General features: G+C 34.6%; 1 protein-coding gene across 8 annotated transcripts in view; it reads left to right on the top strand.

Moving 5' to 3' along the window:
• The window catches only part of SKIC3 (SKI3 subunit of superkiller complex), a 169,987-nt gene that overhangs the window by 106,192 nt on the left and 43,305 nt on the right, over positions 1-20,490 (top strand). For all 8 annotated transcript variants that reach the window (XM_068535651.1, XM_068535647.1, XM_068535645.1 and 5 more), the window contains 17 exons: positions 1,253-1,339; positions 1,429-1,532; positions 1,981-2,107; positions 2,740-2,919; positions 3,253-3,377; positions 4,307-4,560; positions 5,742-5,844; positions 8,045-8,221; positions 8,310-8,454; positions 8,622-8,700; positions 8,790-8,851; positions 8,965-9,021; positions 10,444-10,512; positions 12,917-12,991; positions 14,225-14,366; positions 16,490-16,583; positions 19,177-19,254. In XM_068535651.1, the coding sequence (XP_068391752.1) occupies positions 1,253-1,339; positions 1,429-1,532; positions 1,981-2,107; positions 2,740-2,919; positions 3,253-3,377; positions 4,307-4,560; positions 5,742-5,844; positions 8,045-8,221; positions 8,310-8,454; positions 8,622-8,700; positions 8,790-8,851; positions 8,965-9,021; positions 10,444-10,512; positions 12,917-12,991; positions 14,225-14,366; positions 16,490-16,583; positions 19,177-19,254 (1,958 nt within the window). The remainder of the gene's footprint in view (positions 1-1,252; positions 1,340-1,428; positions 1,533-1,980; positions 2,108-2,739; positions 2,920-3,252; positions 3,378-4,306; positions 4,561-5,741; positions 5,845-8,044; positions 8,222-8,309; positions 8,455-8,621; positions 8,701-8,789; positions 8,852-8,964; positions 9,022-10,443; positions 10,513-12,916; positions 12,992-14,224; positions 14,367-16,489; positions 16,584-19,176; positions 19,255-20,490) is intronic.

Here is a 20,490-nt window from a genome sequence, read left to right as displayed (position 1 = left end):
ATAATGCTAGAAACCAAAGACACCATAAAAGGCTATTAGAATTATGTCAGAAGCGCTCAGGAACTAGCATGAATTGATTTTTACTGGCTAATGAGGGGATGGTTTGAGCAGTAGTAACTGCAGTAGATTAAAACACATCATTTAAGTTTAAATCCATGTGTTAATGATGATACCAAAAAAAATCAACAAATCATCCTCAGTAAAGTGAATCTTTGAAGGATGCTAAGGAACCAATTGGAAAAAATCGAAGTATTTATCCTATGTTTCCTTTATGAACTGTTCCTCAGAATGATCAAATAGATAATGAGAGGAGGGGAAATTTCTCTTTGTTGAAGTATGCCATCGAATAAGGAAAGAAGGAATGATAGAATTAGAAAATCACCATTTTGCAGTCCATAATGAATTAATAGATCTAGGCATTGAGGATCAATGGCTGCTTAACATCACAAGAAAAAAAGACAACTAGACATAACCAGGTGCAAGAACACATGAGGTATTCTTGCCAGAACATCAAACCTGAATCAGATCAAAGATCTAGACCTACTAATTTATGGAAGATACAGGGGACCAGGGAACATGTCAATACCATGACAATATGATCATCAAGAGCCAGACTCTGAGAAACTGTGAAAATGGCCCATATTTTTCAACAGTTAAATTTTAAGGGAGAAAAAAAGAGATGGAAGGGAACCCTATAGATTAAAAGAGACTTAAGAGACATATCAGCCAGTTGAAATGTATGTACCTTATTTGGATTTTGATTAAAACAAATTCTTTAAATATTTTATGAGACAACTGATAAATTTGAACACTGGTTAATTATTTGATGATGTTAAGGATGTATTGTTGGTTTTGTTTATGTGTTTATAATGGTAGTATGATTATGTTATTAAAAATAAACATATTTTTTAGATACAGATACTAAACTATCAGATGAAAAGCTATGATTTCTGGGGTAATCTAAGCCGGAGTGTGGTGAAATAGGTGGAGGTATAGATGAGAAAAGATTGGCTTTGAGCTAATAATTTTGAAACTAGATGATAAGTACATGTGGGTTCATTATGCTATTCTCTAATTTTTTAATGTATTTGAAATTTTCTTTAATAAAAAGATTGCAAAGAATGAAAGTGTTAATAGTGATAGAAATCAGGACCTCTAAGTCTTTATACCATGGTCATTCTTTAGTTAACGCAAAACATTGCTGCATTGTGTTGTAGGAGATTTATAGCAATTCTTTACAATTATTTTCTAGGTTTCTGATGCAAATAATATCCCAGGACTTTTGGTTCTCAAAGGCTTGGCCTATCTGAACAAAGGCTCATTAGATGAAGCTTCAAAGGTTGGTGTTTTCATTTAAACTGAGGTTTTTTTTTTAAGTTAAAAGTTATTTTTATCTGGATATGGAATTGATAGATATATACTTTATAGATTATGGAAGACCTTCTCTCTTCTTACCCTGACCTAGCTGAAGCTCATGCCCTGGAGGCTTTGATTCATTTTACCAAAAAGGACTATCTACAAGCAGAAAAATGGTAAGGATGTATTTAGGTTGCTCATAAACCTAGTCCTATCTTAATTTAATATTTCTTGAAAAATTCAAAATGAATGGGTTTGATAAAGATCTAGTGTTGCATAAATTTGATCTTTGTAAGCCTTAGTATTTTTAAGAAATGTATTTAGCATGTAGCACAGTCCACTATAGAAAATTTCACGATGGGTTTGAAATCTCATTAGCTGATCATAATGTTCAGTAAGCACATACAATGTTTGGTTTTAAGTTTGGTTTCCTCTTCTAATCATTTTTTTTTTCTCATGATCTATATCCTAAAGTAATGACTTGCTTCTAATTTACCATCCTTGAATAAGTCAAACTTTGATTGTTCCAACTAGGTGTCTCCTATTTTTTTTTTTTAATCTATCTATCTATCTATCTATCTGTCTATCTATCTGAATATTCCTTTCTTCCCTTTTGTGACTTAGTTTTCAGCTAGCTCTTGAGAAAGATGCTGAAGTTGCTGAATATCATTACCAACTTGGGTTAACATATTGGTCCATGGGTGAAGAAACAAGAAAAGATAAAACAAAGGCTCTTACCCATTTTCTAAAGGTAACATATGCTATTATTTAGTTCTTAGTTGAAATGGATTCATTATGAAATCAAATATAATAATCACGTAAGTTAGGTACTTAAAATTACTCTTTACTGAATTTTTTTTTGTGTTTCATCTCTCACACATAAGGTTTTGTGAGAATGTTGTATGGGTTTTCAAGGAGAAAATTAAACCATAAAAATGTAAAAGTTACTAATTTAAGAAACACATATTATAGAAAATGAGACATAAGTACCTTTGGAAAACAATACTGTTTTTAGGTAATTTCCACTGTACTTTTATTGGCATGTGAGTCTTACATACTTCTACGTGTTTAGCTTCTTATATTTTAGATGTGTAACAACTAGAAGTTTTACATTCCTATCTTGACTCATAGAAACAGATTGATGAAATAATAACTCTAATTTCGCATTTCTTTTAGCAGAGAAATAGTATTTTTATACTTGTTTGTTTTCTATAACCGGTGATGGCCAGTTTTCACGTCTGCTTTAAATCTTACGTTAAAGGATGTTTTGGCATTTTTTTGTATATTTAATTTTTTTCTTTAATCTGTGTATCTTTTGTGTTTTTAAAGGGACCCCTCCAAACAAACTTTAATATTCTGTTATTATCAATTTTTATTTCACAGGCTGCCAAACTGGATACATACATGGGCAAAGTTTTCTGCTATTTAGGTCATTATTACAGGGATGTAGTAGGAGATAGAAACAGAGCCCGTGGATGTTACAGGAAAGCTTTTGAATTAGATGACACTGATGCTGAATCTGGAGCTGCAGCAGTTGACTTAAGTGTAGAGCTTGAAGAGATGGTATGTCTAATAATTTAAACACTTTTGTCTTTTTTTTTTTATCCTGAGTATAGAAATAGAAATATTTTTATATGTGTACTTGAAAGTTATTATTTTTAAATTTTAATTTGTAGATGCTATAGAAATATTTCTGCCACTGCTTATAAATAGAGTAAATTTTCTTTTTATTGGCAGATATTAAATTACTTAATGTTGAAAGTGTGGTTCTGTATATACCAGTGTAAGTTTAAAAAATCAAAAGTGGTAAATGAAAATATATGTGTTTATTTACATAAGTGTTCAGTATTTTTATAATATTTAATATCTCTAATACTAGTCTTTTCTTTTTATTAGGAAACTGCCTTAGCTATCCTAACAACAGTCACTCAAAAGGCAAGTGCTGGAGCGGCAAAATGGGCCTGGCTTAGGCGAGGACTATACTATTTAAAAGCTGGTCAACATTCTCAAGCAGTGGCTGAGTAAGGCACCTTTCTATATTTAACCTCTGATAGACAGCCTAATGGTTCCTTAAATTAAACTCCATTTATATCCAAAATGAACTTATAAGTTGCCTCCTACCAGGTTGTATTTTGAGGGAAGAAATAGCAAAATTTATTTATGGTTGATTGGTTCTTATTATCTGCACGGCACTGGAATTACAAAATTGGATTAACTGATGTCCTTGTGTTAAGGAGAGAGCCGTCCAGGGAAGTGAAGCCTTAATAGTATCATGTATATAACAGGTTCTCAATAGAAATTTAAGGAATGATAAAAAGCCAAGGTTAATATCTTTGTTGTTCTCCCACTGACAAGCATTGTTTTGGGGAAGGGGAGACACTGGCAGCTTGAAGGGCATTTGGAGCAGCTCATTTTTAGTAATTTGGTTTGAACCATGTAAAGAAAATACGTTTGAGTCAAAGTTGTTCTGATTTATGTTAATACCTAGAATATAGGCATTTAAAATTTTTTCATGGCTATGGAATCTGATCAGAAATTTAAAGCATGCCTGTTGTTCCTATTTTTCAACTCTCATATTTTTGTTTTGGTAGGAGGCTTGGTGGGGGCTTATAGACTGTGATGAGGCATATTGAGATATATACCTATTCTGGTAGGATAGGAAACTGGAGTTCTCCTACATAGTACAGGGAAAGAAATTTTGGTGAGCATTTCTTCAAAAATTTATTTCGTTTTTATTCATTCTAAAATTACAATAAAATTTCTTAGTATTAAAAAACCCATGTCATAAAAGGAACAGGTATACTTGCTTTAAATAAATATGGTTTTCCACTTTTATCCATAGGAGGAACCATGGATATGTGTGATTCAGTTAAATTACTTTGTATTTTTCTTTCAGATATGGAAGTAGTTCTATTACTTTTAGTTCTCTTACTCTTTCTTGAAATTTCAGTTTACAGGCAGCATTGAGGGCAGACCCAAAGGACTTCAATTGTTGGGAGTCATTAGGAGAGGCATATTTAAGCAGAGGTGGCTATACAACAGCCTTGAAATCCTTCACAAAAGCCAGTGAGCTGAACCCGGGATCCACATACAGTGTGTTTAAGGTTGCAGCAATACAGCAAATCCTGGGCAAATATAAAGAGGCGGTAGCTCAATACCAGCTGATCATTAAAAAGAAAGAAGATTATGTGCCTGCTTTGAAAGGTAATTTCTCTTTAATAGCTCCTTTGTCTTTTGTGATACTGAAGTATAAAATCCTTGAATAAATTTCTAAATGTATCGAGTAACTTGAAAAGGACTTCTTTAGTCAACAGCAAGTGTCCGGTATGAACCGCTTATAGTATAGCTTGTTATATAGATTTGAATATAGAAAGATGAAATTTTGTTTCATAATGGTTAATAAATAGTAATAAGATAGAGATTTAGCTTTTAGATAAATAGCATGATAGCTGTGGGATCTAAAAACGGATCTCTAAAACAAGAATTTCCCTGCTCTTATATTTTGATAATTAATTCACTATATTCTCAGAATATCTTAATACCTTTTAGTTACTTTGTAAATTATAGACTCTCATTTTTAAACTTTTTGAACTTCAGAGGCAACTTGCATTGTTTTGTAATTATCTAAATTAATTTTAGTTCCTTTATAGATACCTGTTCCTTCTTAACAAATTATTTTTGGTAATTTAAAGTAAAACACCACCATCCATATTTAATTAATTTTTTAATGATTACTTCTAACCATTAAAAAAAACCTGGAGCTCATTATATTTGCTTCCCTCCTTTTCCTTTTCCTTTTTAAAGAAGCAGTGGGGGGTTTAATTCAGAAATAGTGTATGTTTTAAGTGACATGTAACTTAGGCCTTGAAACCCTTTTTAAAAAATTTTTTTTTTAAATTCCTTAACAGAAGGAGAACTCACATTTATTACATGTTTACTGGCCACTTTAGGAAATTGCTGTTTCATTTAATTTTGATAGTATAGTTTGCTACATAGTTTTGAATATAAAGAGGTCAAATCTTGTTTCACAACACCTAATAAATAGTAATATGATAGCAAGTAGCATCATATTAGATATTATTAGGTAATATCCCCATTTTCAAAGCTAAGATTTTAAGAGGTAAGTAATTTGCCCAAAATCAAGGAAATTCTTAGGTTCCATAGATAGTTTTTATCTTTTAGTACATGTTTACTCCAGCAGAACCCTGCCATTTGAATTCTTTAATAAATGCATCAAGGCCATGCTTAAAGATAACTTTAATAAAATACCATTAAGTTTTGTTTTCTGGAAAGTGGCTGTAATATAACACCAATGAATTTATTTGATGTTCATTCTCAGTGTTTCTTTTACATATTTTAACAACTACAAACTTCCCTGATTTTAGGTTTGGGTGAATGCCATCTCATGATGGCAAAAGCAGCTCTAGTCGATTATCTTGATGGGAAAGCTGTAGACTACATAGAGAAAGCACTGGAATATTTTACTCGGTTAGTATCATTATTTATGAGTTTATTTTCTTAGTATTATATAATAAAGCCAATTTTCGGAAATCATGCTTTGTTTATCCTGTTAGCTATAGCAATCATTATTCAGAATCTCAAACATAAAAGAGTAACAGACTAGTCAGTTAATTCTGTAACATACGTATTGTATTAATTTTGCCCTGGGGAACAGATACAATTTCTTGCTTTTAGCAGCTGACATGCTGGAAGCATAGAGAAGGATGGGAAGGAAGAAGCAGTTGGCTAGTGGAGCAACAGCTTGGGTACCACGTGTTATTGTTCTCTTTCAGGAGACGTAGAGATGCAAGTATCTCTAACTGGAACTGATTGGAAAATGGGGCTTCAGGTGCACAATAGGCTTTACATTCAGTGATCAGGGCCCGTTTTAGACTAATTGGTAGGGCTGAAGGTGAAGGGAGATGAGCAATCTGATTGCTCTCAGAGAGAATCTGTGAAGGAAAAGAAGTGATGTCTAATAACAGGAAATAAATCAGAAAAATTTCAGTAAATCTGGTTATTTTATAGAACTAAATTCGTTAGTTAGGTAGAAGTGTTATTTGTGATAGATGACTAAAAAGTACTCAAGTTAGACATAGAATTAAATTTTTTTGCTCTTAAACATCTTTCTTGTGCTTCACTTCCTTTCTTTCCCTACTTGCCCTCTCCTGTGTGTCGTGTTGATTTGCTTGCTCTAGAATTGCTTTGCTTTGAACATGAACCAAATCTGAAATGAAAACTTCATTCTTTTCTCCCACTGATTTTTATTGCTACTTTTCAAGTCTTATGTAATACATATGGCTCTTTCCAAAGAGGAAGGTATTGTGAAGAGGGGTGTAATTTGTTTGAACTAGTATTTAAGGGTAAATGTGAACCTTTGAGTGATGATATTTCAGCTACAAATACTGCCTTTCTGAGTCTGGGGAATTTTGTTCTGGATAACACTCACAACTAATTATGAGGAGGTATACGAAACTTTTAAAGTGATATCCTCACATTTATATTTACTTCTAGACTTAAAGTTCACACTACCACAGTTCTTGTGTAAGGGTGATAGAAGTTATTTCACTTTACAGATATTTTATTTTTTATTGAACTTAAAAGGAGATAAGAGTTTAGGTTGCTAAAACTGCCAGTGTTTTCTTTTCTGTTTTCCCCTCTGTTTTCTTCTTTCATGCTGTCAAGTTTAGAAATTACACTAAGATATTTAGGCAAAAGAGCTACAAATAGTGTTGTCCTTCCTCCTGATCCTCACAGTGGGCTTTCAGTGATGACTGCAGTAATTAATCTTGTTTCTCAGGGAGACATTGAAAAATGATTTTTGGCTGGACTCCATGAGTAGAAAAGGCTATGAAAAATGTTCCATCTGCTTGCCCATCTGCCAGTAACATAGCTGTTTGTGATAGCTGATTATCGAGACTTGGCTTAATTGTGAAATTGCTGTGTTTTATTTGTAAGATTTTGAGAAGAGAAAAGTGAAGAGAAATGAATAACTGAGATTTTCTCATTCTAAAAAGAAGTGCCCTTTATCACCATAATTAATATTTTTATTTACTTTTTGAGCTTGTCCACTGAGTCTTTCTTGCTTCAATAAATACGGTTTTTCACATTCTCTTATTTAGATTTTTTGGTATTCTTGATCTCAGAGAGTAAAAATCCTTTGGACTACCAAATATATTTTACATTTACTAGTCTTTTTTTTTTAATATCTGAGGGAAGATCTGCCAGCAAAACCTAAGTTTATAATAATCAACTATGAGACAATCAACTATGAGTTACCAACTTTACTGCTTTGGTTTTTGTTTAAATAGACAAACACAAAAAGCATAGTTTAAAAAATTCAGTATTAAAGGTAAATTGGTCCTGGAAAATTTATTGATTTATTTATGTGATTTCTGCTGCTTCTAAGAAAAATGATAAAGAGTACCAAAGAAATGTTTGCAAAGTTTCTGTCACTTAAAACAGTCCATTCCTTCTCCTTCCCCTCTTCCTTTCTTCATAATAAGGAAGTGATAAGATATAAGATGGCTAGAAGGAATTCAGTAAAGCATTTACTGCATTTAACTAAGGAACTAAATCAAAATTGTATGTATACTTTTTCTGTTTTAATTGTATGTAGTAGTGAGGGAGATAAACGCCATACTTTTTGGAAATAATTTGTAAGAATCACACTGTTTCTTTTTTTTAGGGCTCTGCAGCATCGAGCTGATGTGTCTTGCCTTTGGAAGCTAGTTGGGGATGCTTGTACCAGTCTGTATGCTGTCTCACCATCTAAAGTGAATGTTAGTGTCTTAGGAGGCCTCCTAGGTCAGAAAGAAAGAAAACAAGTGTTAAAGAAAAATGAGCTCCTCCATCTTGGAGGAAGGTAACTTACAAAGATTGCCAGTGGATGACATTCAAATTGAATTAGAACATCATAACACAATATAACATTCACTTTTATATTTCCATAGGTGTTATGGTCGTGCATTAAAACTGATGTCTACATCTAATACGTGGTGTGATCTTGGAATTAATTATTATCGCCAAGCACAACATCTAGCAGAAACAGGCAGCAACTCAAATGATCTTCAGGAGCTGTTGGAGAAATCTTTGCATGTATGGTTTTGAGAAAGTTTTCATAATCTTTTAAAAAAACTAAGGGCTTTTCTGAAAGATGCTTTTGATAAAGTAAATTCTGTAGTGTTTTCACATAAAACCACATTTATCTTGATATAAATGCTGATATTCTGAGAAATAAAAATTTATCTACTTTTACTTTTCAGTGTCTGAAAAAGGCTGTGAGACTTGACAGTAATAATCATTTATACTGGAATGCTCTTGGTGTAGTTTCATGTTACAGTGGTAAGAATTGAGTAACACTTCAATATTTTTAGAAGATTGCCTGTTTTCAGGCAGTAAAGTTCAGTTTTATTGAAGTCTGTATTTTTCAGGTATTGGAAATTATGCCCTTGCTCAGCACTGTTTCATCAAATCAATCCAATCAGAACAAATTGTGAGTGTTACGTGTCTCTGTCTATGCAAAATAACTTCAAAATTTAGTGTTAATGATTTTCTGAGACTGCTATGTAGACAAGGGACCTAATTTTGTATATGTGTGTTTTTTAGAATGCTGTTGCATGGACCAACTTGGGAGTGTTATACCTTGCAAATGAAAAGATTGAGGTACATATATTATCTGTTTTGTCCTATTAAAAGTAAAGAACATTTTCTATATATGTCCTCTTCATAATAGCTTAACTTCTTGTGGAGAAATACTTTGCACATTGTTATCTATCCAGCATGCTCTCTAATGTGCTAGATCATTGATAGCATTCACTTTATTATATTGAATAATGAATGTGTAAGATTTATTTCCCTTTCCATGTCACAAGAAATTTCTGGTTTTATAATTATGTTGTTTTTTTCATTTGGAGATTAAAATAATTCTGTTACGAATTATTTGGGTGTTTTTCTTTTTATCTTTTACACATTAGGAGGAGTCCCATGTAGGCTGTGTTGGGGGTGGGGTGATGAAGTAAGGGCGTTTATTAGTACTCTCTAGAAACTTAAATTTAACCTTTGCTTGGTAATTTAGATTTGGCTTTAGCAGGTATTAATCCCTTTACATGCCATGGTGTAAATTGTCATACTTGAAGAGTTGTACATAGAGAGTTGGAACTACAGTAATGGGGAGCATGTTTGTAGGTCATGTTTAGAAGTTTCCACAAATCTATATATAATAGCACATCTGTACTGTTTTGTGTTTCAGCCAGTATATTGAATATCATCCTTTTAAAATAGCTTCAGTGGTATTCTCAGGGATACATGAAGTCACTGCAGAGATTGCTTTAGAAGATTGTAAATAGAATGAAGAAAAATATTAATTTGGATCTTAAAATATGTGAAAATATTTTTTAAAAATTTAAACAAAGCCAAGTCTTAGTTAATAAGCTACTAATGTGGTTTTATGGTAGTGTGGTGCAGTTGTTGCCCATGAGCTTACTTTCTTATGAGAAAAAAAGACTGTTTCCTGCCACACATAGATAATTGGGAAAACAATATAAAGCAGCGTATAATAAGTTATTCTTTGTAGCAGAAAAAAAAGCATACGATTTAAAGTGTCCAAGTGGGGTAACTTGAAAGTTTCCTAATTGTTTAGCTCAGATTTATGTTGACCACTCCTTTCGCCCAGTAGCAGGTCTCAGACCTCACTGGTTGTTAGTTTTTATCTTCCCAGTTGAGCTCCAAGAGAGGGGAATAGATACAGCCTTCTCTAATTATTTCCATCGGACCTGTGGCTTAGCAAATAGATGGGTGATTGGTTCAAAGTTCTGCAGACTATGAGGTAGACATCTACAGTGCCCTTTCATTGAGGACCAGAATCCCTAAGCCTGCAGAGAAATCTGTTGAATCTGGGACTCTTTCAGGACTATAGTTAAGACATAGTTTTAAGCATTGCCAATTGTGCTTAAACAGTGAAGTTTTAGGTTCATTTGTATTTATGTTTACAAGTCTGACTTTTCTTATTCTCTTATGCTTTTTACATATAAGTGCTTTAATATAAAGTTTATTAAATGGCTTGTTATTTTTTGCCTTTTTTCCTAGCAAGCTCATGAAGCTTTCAAAATGGCTCAATCCCTTGATCCATCTTATTTAATGTGCTGGATTGGACAAGTAAGATATATAACATATAGTTATTAATAATCTGTTTTATAACTAACATGTTAATAGAAAGTGGTATAAATAACGTGTTAATATAAACAACACTGATAATAATGATAGCATTTGAGGGCTTACTTTGTGCCAGTTGCTGTGCTAGACTCTTTGTGTGTGGAAATTGAAGCTAAGAGATCCTAAGTATCATGCCCAAGGTCATGCAGCTTGTAATGATTAAGCTTTGATTTGAGGGGCTTTGAACACCATCATTCTGCCATTATTATTCTTAAAAAATAAACCTAGAACTCTGTTAACATACATTTATCAAAAAAATGAACATTTACAAAGATCATTTTGATTATGTTTTCTCATTTTCTGTAAAATCTTCATATTTGATTTGGTACTTGTTTATGAGTGCCCCCCCCCACCCCCGACAAAGTTTAGATTTTTGTACTGCCAAATAGGAATCAGGTTACTAGTCTGAGTCTGTCACTTACTAATTGTTTTACCTTAACATATCACTTCTGGATTTCATTTTTCTTACCTGAAAAAGAAGGGGATTGGCCTGAGTGGCCTCCAAGGTCTTGTCTAGTTGAGAAGTTGTAATAAGTTAGTAAGTGGTTGATTGTTTCAGTTCAGAGACTAGTGGGAGCATCACCCCTATTAGAAAATCATTAATCAGGGATTAGGTATCTTCTATTGTACTTTGGCTCTTGGGTCTGATTCTAGTTAATCGGTGAAACAAGCAGAGTTAGAAAAGGCAGACTCCTGTTGCCATTAGCTGTGGTAGCGTCTGGGAGCAGTGGCATTACTACACTAGTCTCTATGTAAGGTTTTGGACCCAGGGAACCTGAGAATTTGCATTTCTAACTGCTCCCAACTGAGGACGATGCTGGTGGTCCAGGGCCTTCACTTTGAGTAACACTACTGTAGGTCAATAGGTCTGAGATGCTCATCAGAGTCACTTAAGTATTTTTTTTCTTATTTTTATTTATTTATTTTTTAAATTTTATTTATGTTTGGCTGCATTGGGTCTCCATTGCTGCACGTGGGCTTTCTCTAGTTGCGGTGAGTGGGGGCTACTCTTCGTTGTGGTGCGTGGGCTTCTTATTGCGGTGGCTTCTCTTGTTGCAGGGCGTGGGCTTCAGTAGTTGTGGCATGCGGGCTCAGTAGTTGTGGCTCGCGGGCTCTGGAGCGCAGGCTCAGTATTTGTGGTGCGTGGGCTTAGTTGCTCCATGGCTTGTGGGATCTTCCCGGACCAGGGCTTGAACCCGTGTCCCCTGCATTGGCAGGCGGATTCTTAACCACTGTGCCACCAGGGAAGTCCCTTTTCTTATTTTTAAATTATTTCTGTTCTTAAAAATAATTTATTTCAGGAGGTAATTAGTAGATTTAATTAAAATGGTAATAATAGAGTGAAGCTTAATATTAATTTCTTAATTAGTAATGTATGATAACTAAAAAAAAAAACCTTTCTTATAAAAGATAGATGAGCTTGAAAGTAATTTTAACTATCACATCATCTATGAAGTCAGTGGCATAGATATAATATTTAAAATCCTGAGGCAGTTTTAAAAAATAAACATGTTGAGACTCTACCCAGATCTATGGAAGCTAGCTTTCTAAGGGAGAGGATCTCCTTTTTAAAAAGCTTTCCAGGGCTTCCCTGGTGGCGCAGTGGTTGAGAATCTGCCTGCTAATGCAGGGGATACGGGTTCGAGCCCTGGTCTGGGAGGATCCCACATGCCGCGGAGCAGCTGGGCCCGTGAGCCACAACTACTGAGCCTGCGCGTCTGGAGCCTGTGCTCCGCAACAAGAGAGGCCGCGATAGTGAAGAGGCCCGCGCACCGCGATGATGAGTGGACCCTGCTTGCTGCAACTGGAGAAAGCCCTCGCACAGAAACGAAGACCCAACACAGCCAAAAAATAAATATAAAAATAAATAAGTAAATAAGACCTGGTGCAACCAAATAAATAAATAAATATTTAAAAAAAAAAAAAAAAAGCTTTCCAGTTGAATCTGAGGTGACCCTGTGATTAACAACTCTAATCCAGACAAATACCAGTATGAATAGATTGGGGGGAGGGAAGGGAGAAGGTAGCATAGCTTTATCAGTGTTCTGAGGAGTTTTATGTGGATTATTTCACTAACTCCCTGGTTGCAAATTGAGTTCTGCAAGCATCTGTCAGCTTAAGGGCTAATTTAACAAGTCATTCTGGTCCTCTGAGCCATGGGAATATGGTAGCCAAGATTGAAAAAGAAATTACCTTTGTTTTTAAGCACAGCTAGTAAACCTTTGGTTCCTCCAAAGAGTTTCATTTATTATTATTATTGTTAGTAGTAGTAGTAGTAGTAGTAGTAGTAATAGTAGTAGTAGTAGTCCTTTTAAACACATTAAGAGCCTCCTTTTTCCTTTTATAGGCTCTAATTGCAGAGACAGTTGGAAGTTATGACACCATGGATCTCTTCAGGCACACTACGGAACTCAGTATGCATGTAAGAATTTGAGCATTCTTCAGGATTCATTAATGAATAAAGTACTGCCCTTCTTGAGAAAATGAATACATAGTTGTATCAGATGTTAATGACAGCAGTTGTCTCTACTCTTCATTCTTTCTTAAAAAACAGATTAAACTGTCATTAAAGAGCTGATGAAGAAATGACATTGGGATTCAATAGATGAAGTAGTCATATAGAATAGAAACTGAGACTCTAAAAAGAAAACCACCATCGACAGATGAATGGATAAAGAAGTGGCACATATATACAATGGAATATTACTCAGCCATAAAAAGAAACAAAATTGAGTTATTTGTAGTGAGGTGGATGGACCTAGAGTCTGTCTTACAGAGTGAAGTAAGTCAGAAAGAGAAAAACAAATACCATATGCCAATACATACATATGGAATCTAAAAAAAAAAAAAAAGGTTCTGAAGAACCTAGGGGCAAGACAGGAATAAAGACACAGACCACAGATGTAGAGAATGGACTTGAGGACATGGGGAGGGGGAATGGTAAGCTGAGACAAAGTGAGAAAGTAGCATTGACATATATAAACTACCAAATGTAAAATAGCTAGTGGGAAGCAGCCGCATAACACAGGGAGATCAGCTCTTGCTTTGTGACCACCTAGAGGGGTGGGATAGGGAGGGTGGGAGGGAGACGCAAGAAGGAGGGGATATGGGGATATATGTGTACTCATAGCTGATTCACTTTGTTATACAGCAGCAACTAACACAACAGTGTAAAGCAATTATACTCCAATAAAGATGTTAAAAAGGAACCAAACTGGTACGTCCATACCTACGTAATGCTAAGCAATAAAAAGGAGTTAACTATTAATACAAAAAAAAAATGAGATAAATACTAGACTTGGTTGACATTTCTAGATTATCTATGAAAGTGTTTTAGAATTCTTTTGATGGGTAACTATTTGTTTGACCTATGGAAATGATGCTGAGAAGAAGCAAACCAACCCATCAGGAGGGGCTCTGTTTTTTCCCCTTTATTTATCTTGCTTGATTCTTCTACTTAGGTTTGAAGCAAGTGATTTAAATATGTTCTTAGCTGTGTTGTATCATAGTGACCCTTTATTTAAAGGCACTTACCAGTTGACTTAGAAGACTAAGATGTGATATTTACTGTATTGAAGTACATTGTTTCATTTCTTAATTTTTCTTGGCGGATTTATTACCCTGTGTCTACTTGTTAACTTTGGCTTTTTTACAGACGGAGGGAGCAATAGGTTACGCGTATTGGGTCTGTACAACATTGCAAGATAAAAGCAACAGAGACACGGAGCTGTACCAGTACAACATCCTCCAGATGAATGCAATTCCAGCAGCACAAGTGGTTTTGAGTAAATACACAGGTAAGGCACCTGTTATACAATGGCAAGATATATGAATAATTGTTGAGATAATTTAAAGAATTTAAATTAATTAAATTTAAAATTAATTCCAAATTAAATATTAGCTCCTTAAGACACGAATTTGCCCTTTCCCCCCTACGACCGAGTATTCTGCTTTTTAAACTTTACTAAAGATTTTTGAAGAGTGCTGAAAATTGTTATTACCTAATGAGTCAAGGTAGAAGTGATTTCCATGTTGTAGTAGGAAGCATCTTGGAGCCTAATGGTCCTGAGTTGTTGCTGTTCTAGCTCTGCTGTTTACTTTCTCTGCAGTCTTAGGCCAAGTATTTTACTTCCCTTAACTTCTGTTAATCTTGGGATGTAGAGATAATAATACTGAGGTTGCAGAGATGTGAGAATTCAATGAGGTAATATGCTTTAAGTTCCAAACCCAGTGCCTTTAACCTCCCACTTTAGCACCTGATCTTTCTTCAGCATACTGGAAAAATATGTTTAGGCTTAGGAAAAGGACAGAATGGTGAAATTTAATTAACCATCTATTGTAATAACTTTCTTCTTTAATAAAACTAACATTGGGTTTAGTCTCAGCTCCACCACTTAGTAGCCATGATGAAACCTTGGGCTTATTACCAAATTGAATTTTAGTTTTCCTACCTATAATACAAGAGTGAAAGTATCTGTTGCTTAGGGTTTAATGAGATGATATATACAAAATGTTATGCAGAGTACCTGGCATATCCTAGATGCTCAAGAAATGTTAGTTTCACTAGCATCTTATTTATCCCTCGACAAAATTCTAATAAAGAAGCAAGGAGTTTAAGCAGTAATATTGACAGTTGAATAATATGAAGAATCAGATAAACTGAAAAGCAGAAGAGAAAATGCCTCATCATTGTAATATGCAGGATGGTAATACTCTTCCTGAATTGAGCCTGGGGCACTTGAGTAGAAGGCAGTTCATTTATAAACATCAGCACTTTGGGACATTAAAATGTTATGCAGTGTGCCCAAATGAATGACTCTAATGAATACCTAGAGCCTCTGAGAAAGTGTATGATCAGAAATTTTATTGATAGGTTTCCTTACAGAATGGGAAACATTTGTGAAGGGTTTACATAAAGAGGTAAATTTTTAGCTTTCTGCAAAATTCAGATACCTAGAACAACAGTCTCTGACGGTTATAAATAGCTAGGCTTTTGAGTCTGCAGTGGAGCCGTATCATATATTTATTTAACAAATTCAATTATATGTGCCTGGCCAAAAAAATATTAATTTAGAAGCAGAAAGGAGAGAGGGGAGGACAAGAGAAAATGCAGATAAATCATTTTTCCTGCTGACCGTTGGCCTCAGGGTGAGAGTGGATGAAGGTTATGGGTCTCATCTTAATTTGACTCAGATTGGTGACCTTCTCCTTGTGTGATGACCTAAGAATTTTTCAAGAATCACTTTAACCATGTGATTTTTACCTTATGCTTTGACAGTTAGAAACTAACCATCACATAAGATGTGATTATACTCTACTCTGTTAAACAGTTTAAGAGATTTGAAGGCTTGCTTCCCAACACAACTTAAGTTGATCAGATGTGTTTCTTTCTCCTTTGTACATTAGTAGATATATGATGTTTTTTGACATTAGAATTCAAATTACTACACTGAAAGTGCCCAAATCATCTTCTGTTTCTAGAGTACAATACTGAATTTTTTAAAAAAATACATAGAAATTGGAACAGAACCACCAAGAGAAATTGTTGCTAAATTTAATCACAGGAAGGTTTAAGTGACTAGCCAAAGAACTGGATTTCCTTACAATTCAAATGACTAGTTTTAACATGAGCTATGATTTCAAATTGTTATACCTTTGGGAATAAAAAAGTGTTTAAACTTTAACACATAAGTAGAAGCCATATGTAACTATAGATATTATTCAATAATTTAAAAGAGTTCTGAAATGATTACTGATATTTTATAGTCAGGATAAAATCAGACTACTATTCTTAGCAATGCCCATGACCTCAGGAAATAATCTAGTGTTTAAAATATTGAAAAAAATTGAAAATAAAACTCATATTTTACAAACACAACCATTATGCACATGCAAAGAAAAGATATTTTTGGATTTCCAGAAAGAATTCAGAATTATGCTCCAGCTTTCACAATGTTGGGTTACTTAAATGAACATCTACAACTGAAGAAGGAAGCAGCAGATGCATACCAAAGGTAAAGGCTCCCTTTAATTGAAATGTGGTCCTTATTTGTCAGTTGGCCTTTTTAAGATATAGTCTCATTTTCATGAAGAAGGTACTAATAAAATGTTCTGATTCTTTTCCTGATCTTTATTTATTATTATTACATTTTGTATCTGAAAAGATACAGTTCTGAATTTTCAGCTATATTTTCGTTTCTATTGCTCAACCTGAGAGAAAGACAGAGACAGAGAGAGAGAGAAGAAAAAATAAAAACCAAACCAAAAAACCTCTCAGGTTTTAGAAAAATCTGTCCCTTTACAGTTTGTCTCACTTTATTATTAAAGACATGTATTTATTCAGAGAAGAAATGAGATTTAAGACATGAGAAAAAATTACATGTTATTTTGAATCACTTTAATGTCTACTATATCGTATTTATTCATTCCGTAAATATTTGTTAAACTGCTATGTGTCAAGCAGTGTCCTTGGCAGTAGCAATTCAGCAGTGAATTAAAACAAACACAGGCTCAGTTCTCATGGAGCTCATGTTCTGGTGGAGGGGAGGCGCATTGTAAGCTAATAAACATCTGTGACGTTAACAATTGCTAGGAAAGAAAATCAAAGTAGAGTAAAGGGCCAGACACTAGAGAGGCAAGCAGCAAATTTGAGATAGGTTTAAGAGGTAGGTTTCCTAAGGAGGCAATTAAGGCCTGACCTGAATGAAGCGAGGCCACAAGCCATTTGGTTATCAGGGAAAGAGCATTCCAGGCAGAAGGAACAGCAAGAACAAGTGCTCTGAAGCAGGAGTGGACTTGGTATGTTGAAGAAACAAGGACAGCGTGCTTGAGTGAAATGACCAGCTGGGAGAGTGAGAGGAAATGACATCAACTTTAAGTTTTATTCTCTACAAATTAATTGACGTGTGGGGCTTCCCTGGTGGCACAGTGGTTAAGAATCCACCTGCCAATGCAGGGAACACAGGTTCGAGCCCTGGTCCGGGAAGATCCCACATGCCGTAGAGCAGCTAAGCCCATCCGCCACAACTACTGAGCCTGCGCTCTAGAGCCCACGAGCCACAACTACTGAGCCCGCATGCCACAACTACAGAAGCCCATGCACCTAGAGCCTGTGCTCTGCAACAAGAGAAGCCACTGCAATGAGAAGCCCGTGCAACGCAACGAAGAGTAGCCCCCGCTCGCCACAACTAGAGAAAGCCCGCATGCACCAACAAAGACCCAACGCAGCCAAAAAAAAAAAAAAAAATTAATTCATCTGTGAATAAGAAAATCACTGTTGATTTTGTGAGTACTAGACGAAAAGTTAAAAGACCTGATTGCCTAACCTCTGAGGCACATCACTGCCCTAAATCTAAGTAAACACATGTTTAGAAGAAGCCTTGTCAGATAATAAATAATCGAGGTGTCCCAAATGCTTTGCCATCCTTGTAGGGATCTCTCTGTAGTTAAAGAAGTAATCACTAGATGGTACTGGAGGCTGTATAATCAAGAAGTTATTTTGCCAGGTGTATGTGGAGAGAGGTTTATGAAAACCCACAATTCTATTTCTTTCAACGTTACAATAAAGTTACCAATAAAGAAACTGTAGAAATTTGACAGTATACAACAGTGAGCAGGATTTTTAAACAGAGAAAACTAGGCAGCTATAGAATGCTTGCTACTTTTTTTGGTATATATTATAATCACAAATATTGTGAGTCTAACACTGGTTATACCTTTGCTTAAAATGGCAACTCCATAGTCACTTGGATATACACCACTCTTTCTTGACTGATCACCACTGTTGTTTTCTCCTTAAACAAGTATTTGAGACTTGAAATTACAAATTAGGTATAAATCTAACCACAGGTACAGTCTTTAATATGATACTGTTTCTATAATACTGTCTTTTAGACTTCTCTGGCAAATTTTTGTTTTTCATGTAACATCAGGGGCATTAAAAGCTTTTCTTGGCTATTTCTCCCTGGCTAATCTTTAACAGAAAAAAAAGAAGTCATTAAATATCCAACTCCTTTAGTTGTTGAGACATTTCCCTGCTTGCCCAAAGGGGACTGAGCATGAGAAGGTAAAAATATGGGCTGTCAGCATGTTGTTGTATTTATTCTAAGCCTCTTGGGACTCCTGATGACTCATTCCCATCTCTGAATTCATTATTGCCTAAATATTTTTCTGTATGTAGCAGGTAAAGGCACATGAAAGCACTCAATTTCCTGGCTTCCTACCTCAAACTTCTAGTATATAAATAATTTTAAGAGTGTACTATGTACCTCAAATTCTATATACTTCAAATATGTCAAAACTTTAAAACATCAACCCAGTTGTTCCCCATGTTTAGATTAAAATCTTTGGAATATTTAAAGCTCAAGTATGGTAAGTGATTTCTCTTATTAAGAGGTCACTTTTTATTATTTTCCTGACAATCTAAAATCTATTAAGTGCTTTTGCGTTACCAGTTTAATAAAATATAAATAAGCTGTTATGGAACTAGTTAAATAATTAGTAGAATTAAATGAAGAAAACAAAAATCTGTAGATTCAGTTAAGGAGGAAGAGTAAAAGAATGCTATTGCACGTAGATAATTTAAAATACCTTGTCCTTTTTTTAAAGGGCAATTTTGTTGTTACAGACTGCAGAAGACAGAGATGCTTATAATGTTACAATAAGGAATTATGGCAGATTGTTATGGTAAGCATATTTTTTCCCATTAATTCCATGAACCTAACAGGTTTTTCTGGTGAAAGCTGTGGGGCTAGTGAGGTGATGACCAGTTTCCAGAGTAGTGGGTTGTGTATGAATGAGTATGATCATGACATTCCCCCAGGATACATCATTCCCACTGTACCAAGCTGTGTTAACAGTTTCCTGTCCCTGTAATGACCCCTAGCCCCAGTGTCCTTTGTGAGGACCAGGTGTAGAACTGATGGTTGTGAACTAGACAGGAGAGATAGTTACTGTTTCTAATAGTAGAAGCCTAGTTAATTGGAAGAGGATTAGATTTATTCTGATTTGACGTATATTCTTAAACTGGGGGTGGGATTAAGGGTCCAGAAACCCTTTTGAGATAGTACACAAAAATTTTTGTATGTGTGCATTTTGCGGGTGGGGAGGGAGCAATAACACTTTCTTCAGAGTCTCAAAGACTTCCGACTTCAAGAAAAAGATTGAAAAAAAAAATAGGTTGCAAACCAATTGTTTCAGAGGATAGAACTTGGTTCGGACAGTAGGAGTGTTAATGGGAGGAAGACTTTTGGCTCAAGTTAAGGAGGCATTCCTCAAATTGAGAGCTGCCCCAAGATTGAATGTTCCAGTTTGAAACACATTATTAGAACTATAGTTTGATATTTTGGGATTAGTACCTACATCTTTTAAGGAGCTACATAGTAGAAATTGGAGGTAGCCAGTTTGTTTCTTTTATAACCGTGTAACTGAATCATATCTATAGACAGAAAATTGTCCCTGTTTTGATTGCTTCTCCTTTTAATTCTTTTAAATTGTGTTTAGGAGTTGATAGAGCTCTGTTAGTTCCAAGATTTTGTTGTAAGAAACTGTATGGAGCAAAGTATCTGTTCTCTTTAGTTAGATGTTTCATATAGTGTAACTGTTTTAGAAGAAAATTTATACCTCCCATTGAAAATAGGTCATCTGATTTCTTTTTAATTTGTTTTTATTATAAAATATGTTAAACATGCAAAACACAGCAGTAGAGTATGGAGCATAATTTAATGAATAGTCACCATTCAGATATAACAGATCTTAAAATTCTGTTATAGGTTTCAGGTTTCTTTTTCAAAAAAAAAGTTACAAATAAAGTTGAAGCCCCTTGTGCCCTTCTCTAGTTCAATTCTTTTTCTCTACAAAAGTTATCAAATGTTTGAAGATAGTGTTCATTAAAAAAATACTTTAAAAATACATGTATGTATC

The sequence above is a fragment of the Eschrichtius robustus genome, chromosome 2 (assembly GCF_028021215.1).
Source record: "Eschrichtius robustus isolate mEscRob2 chromosome 2, mEscRob2.pri, whole genome shotgun sequence".
Taxonomy (NCBI): Eukaryota; Metazoa; Chordata; class Mammalia; order Artiodactyla; family Eschrichtiidae; genus Eschrichtius; species Eschrichtius robustus.
This window is presented reverse-complemented; position numbering and strand designations above follow the sequence as displayed.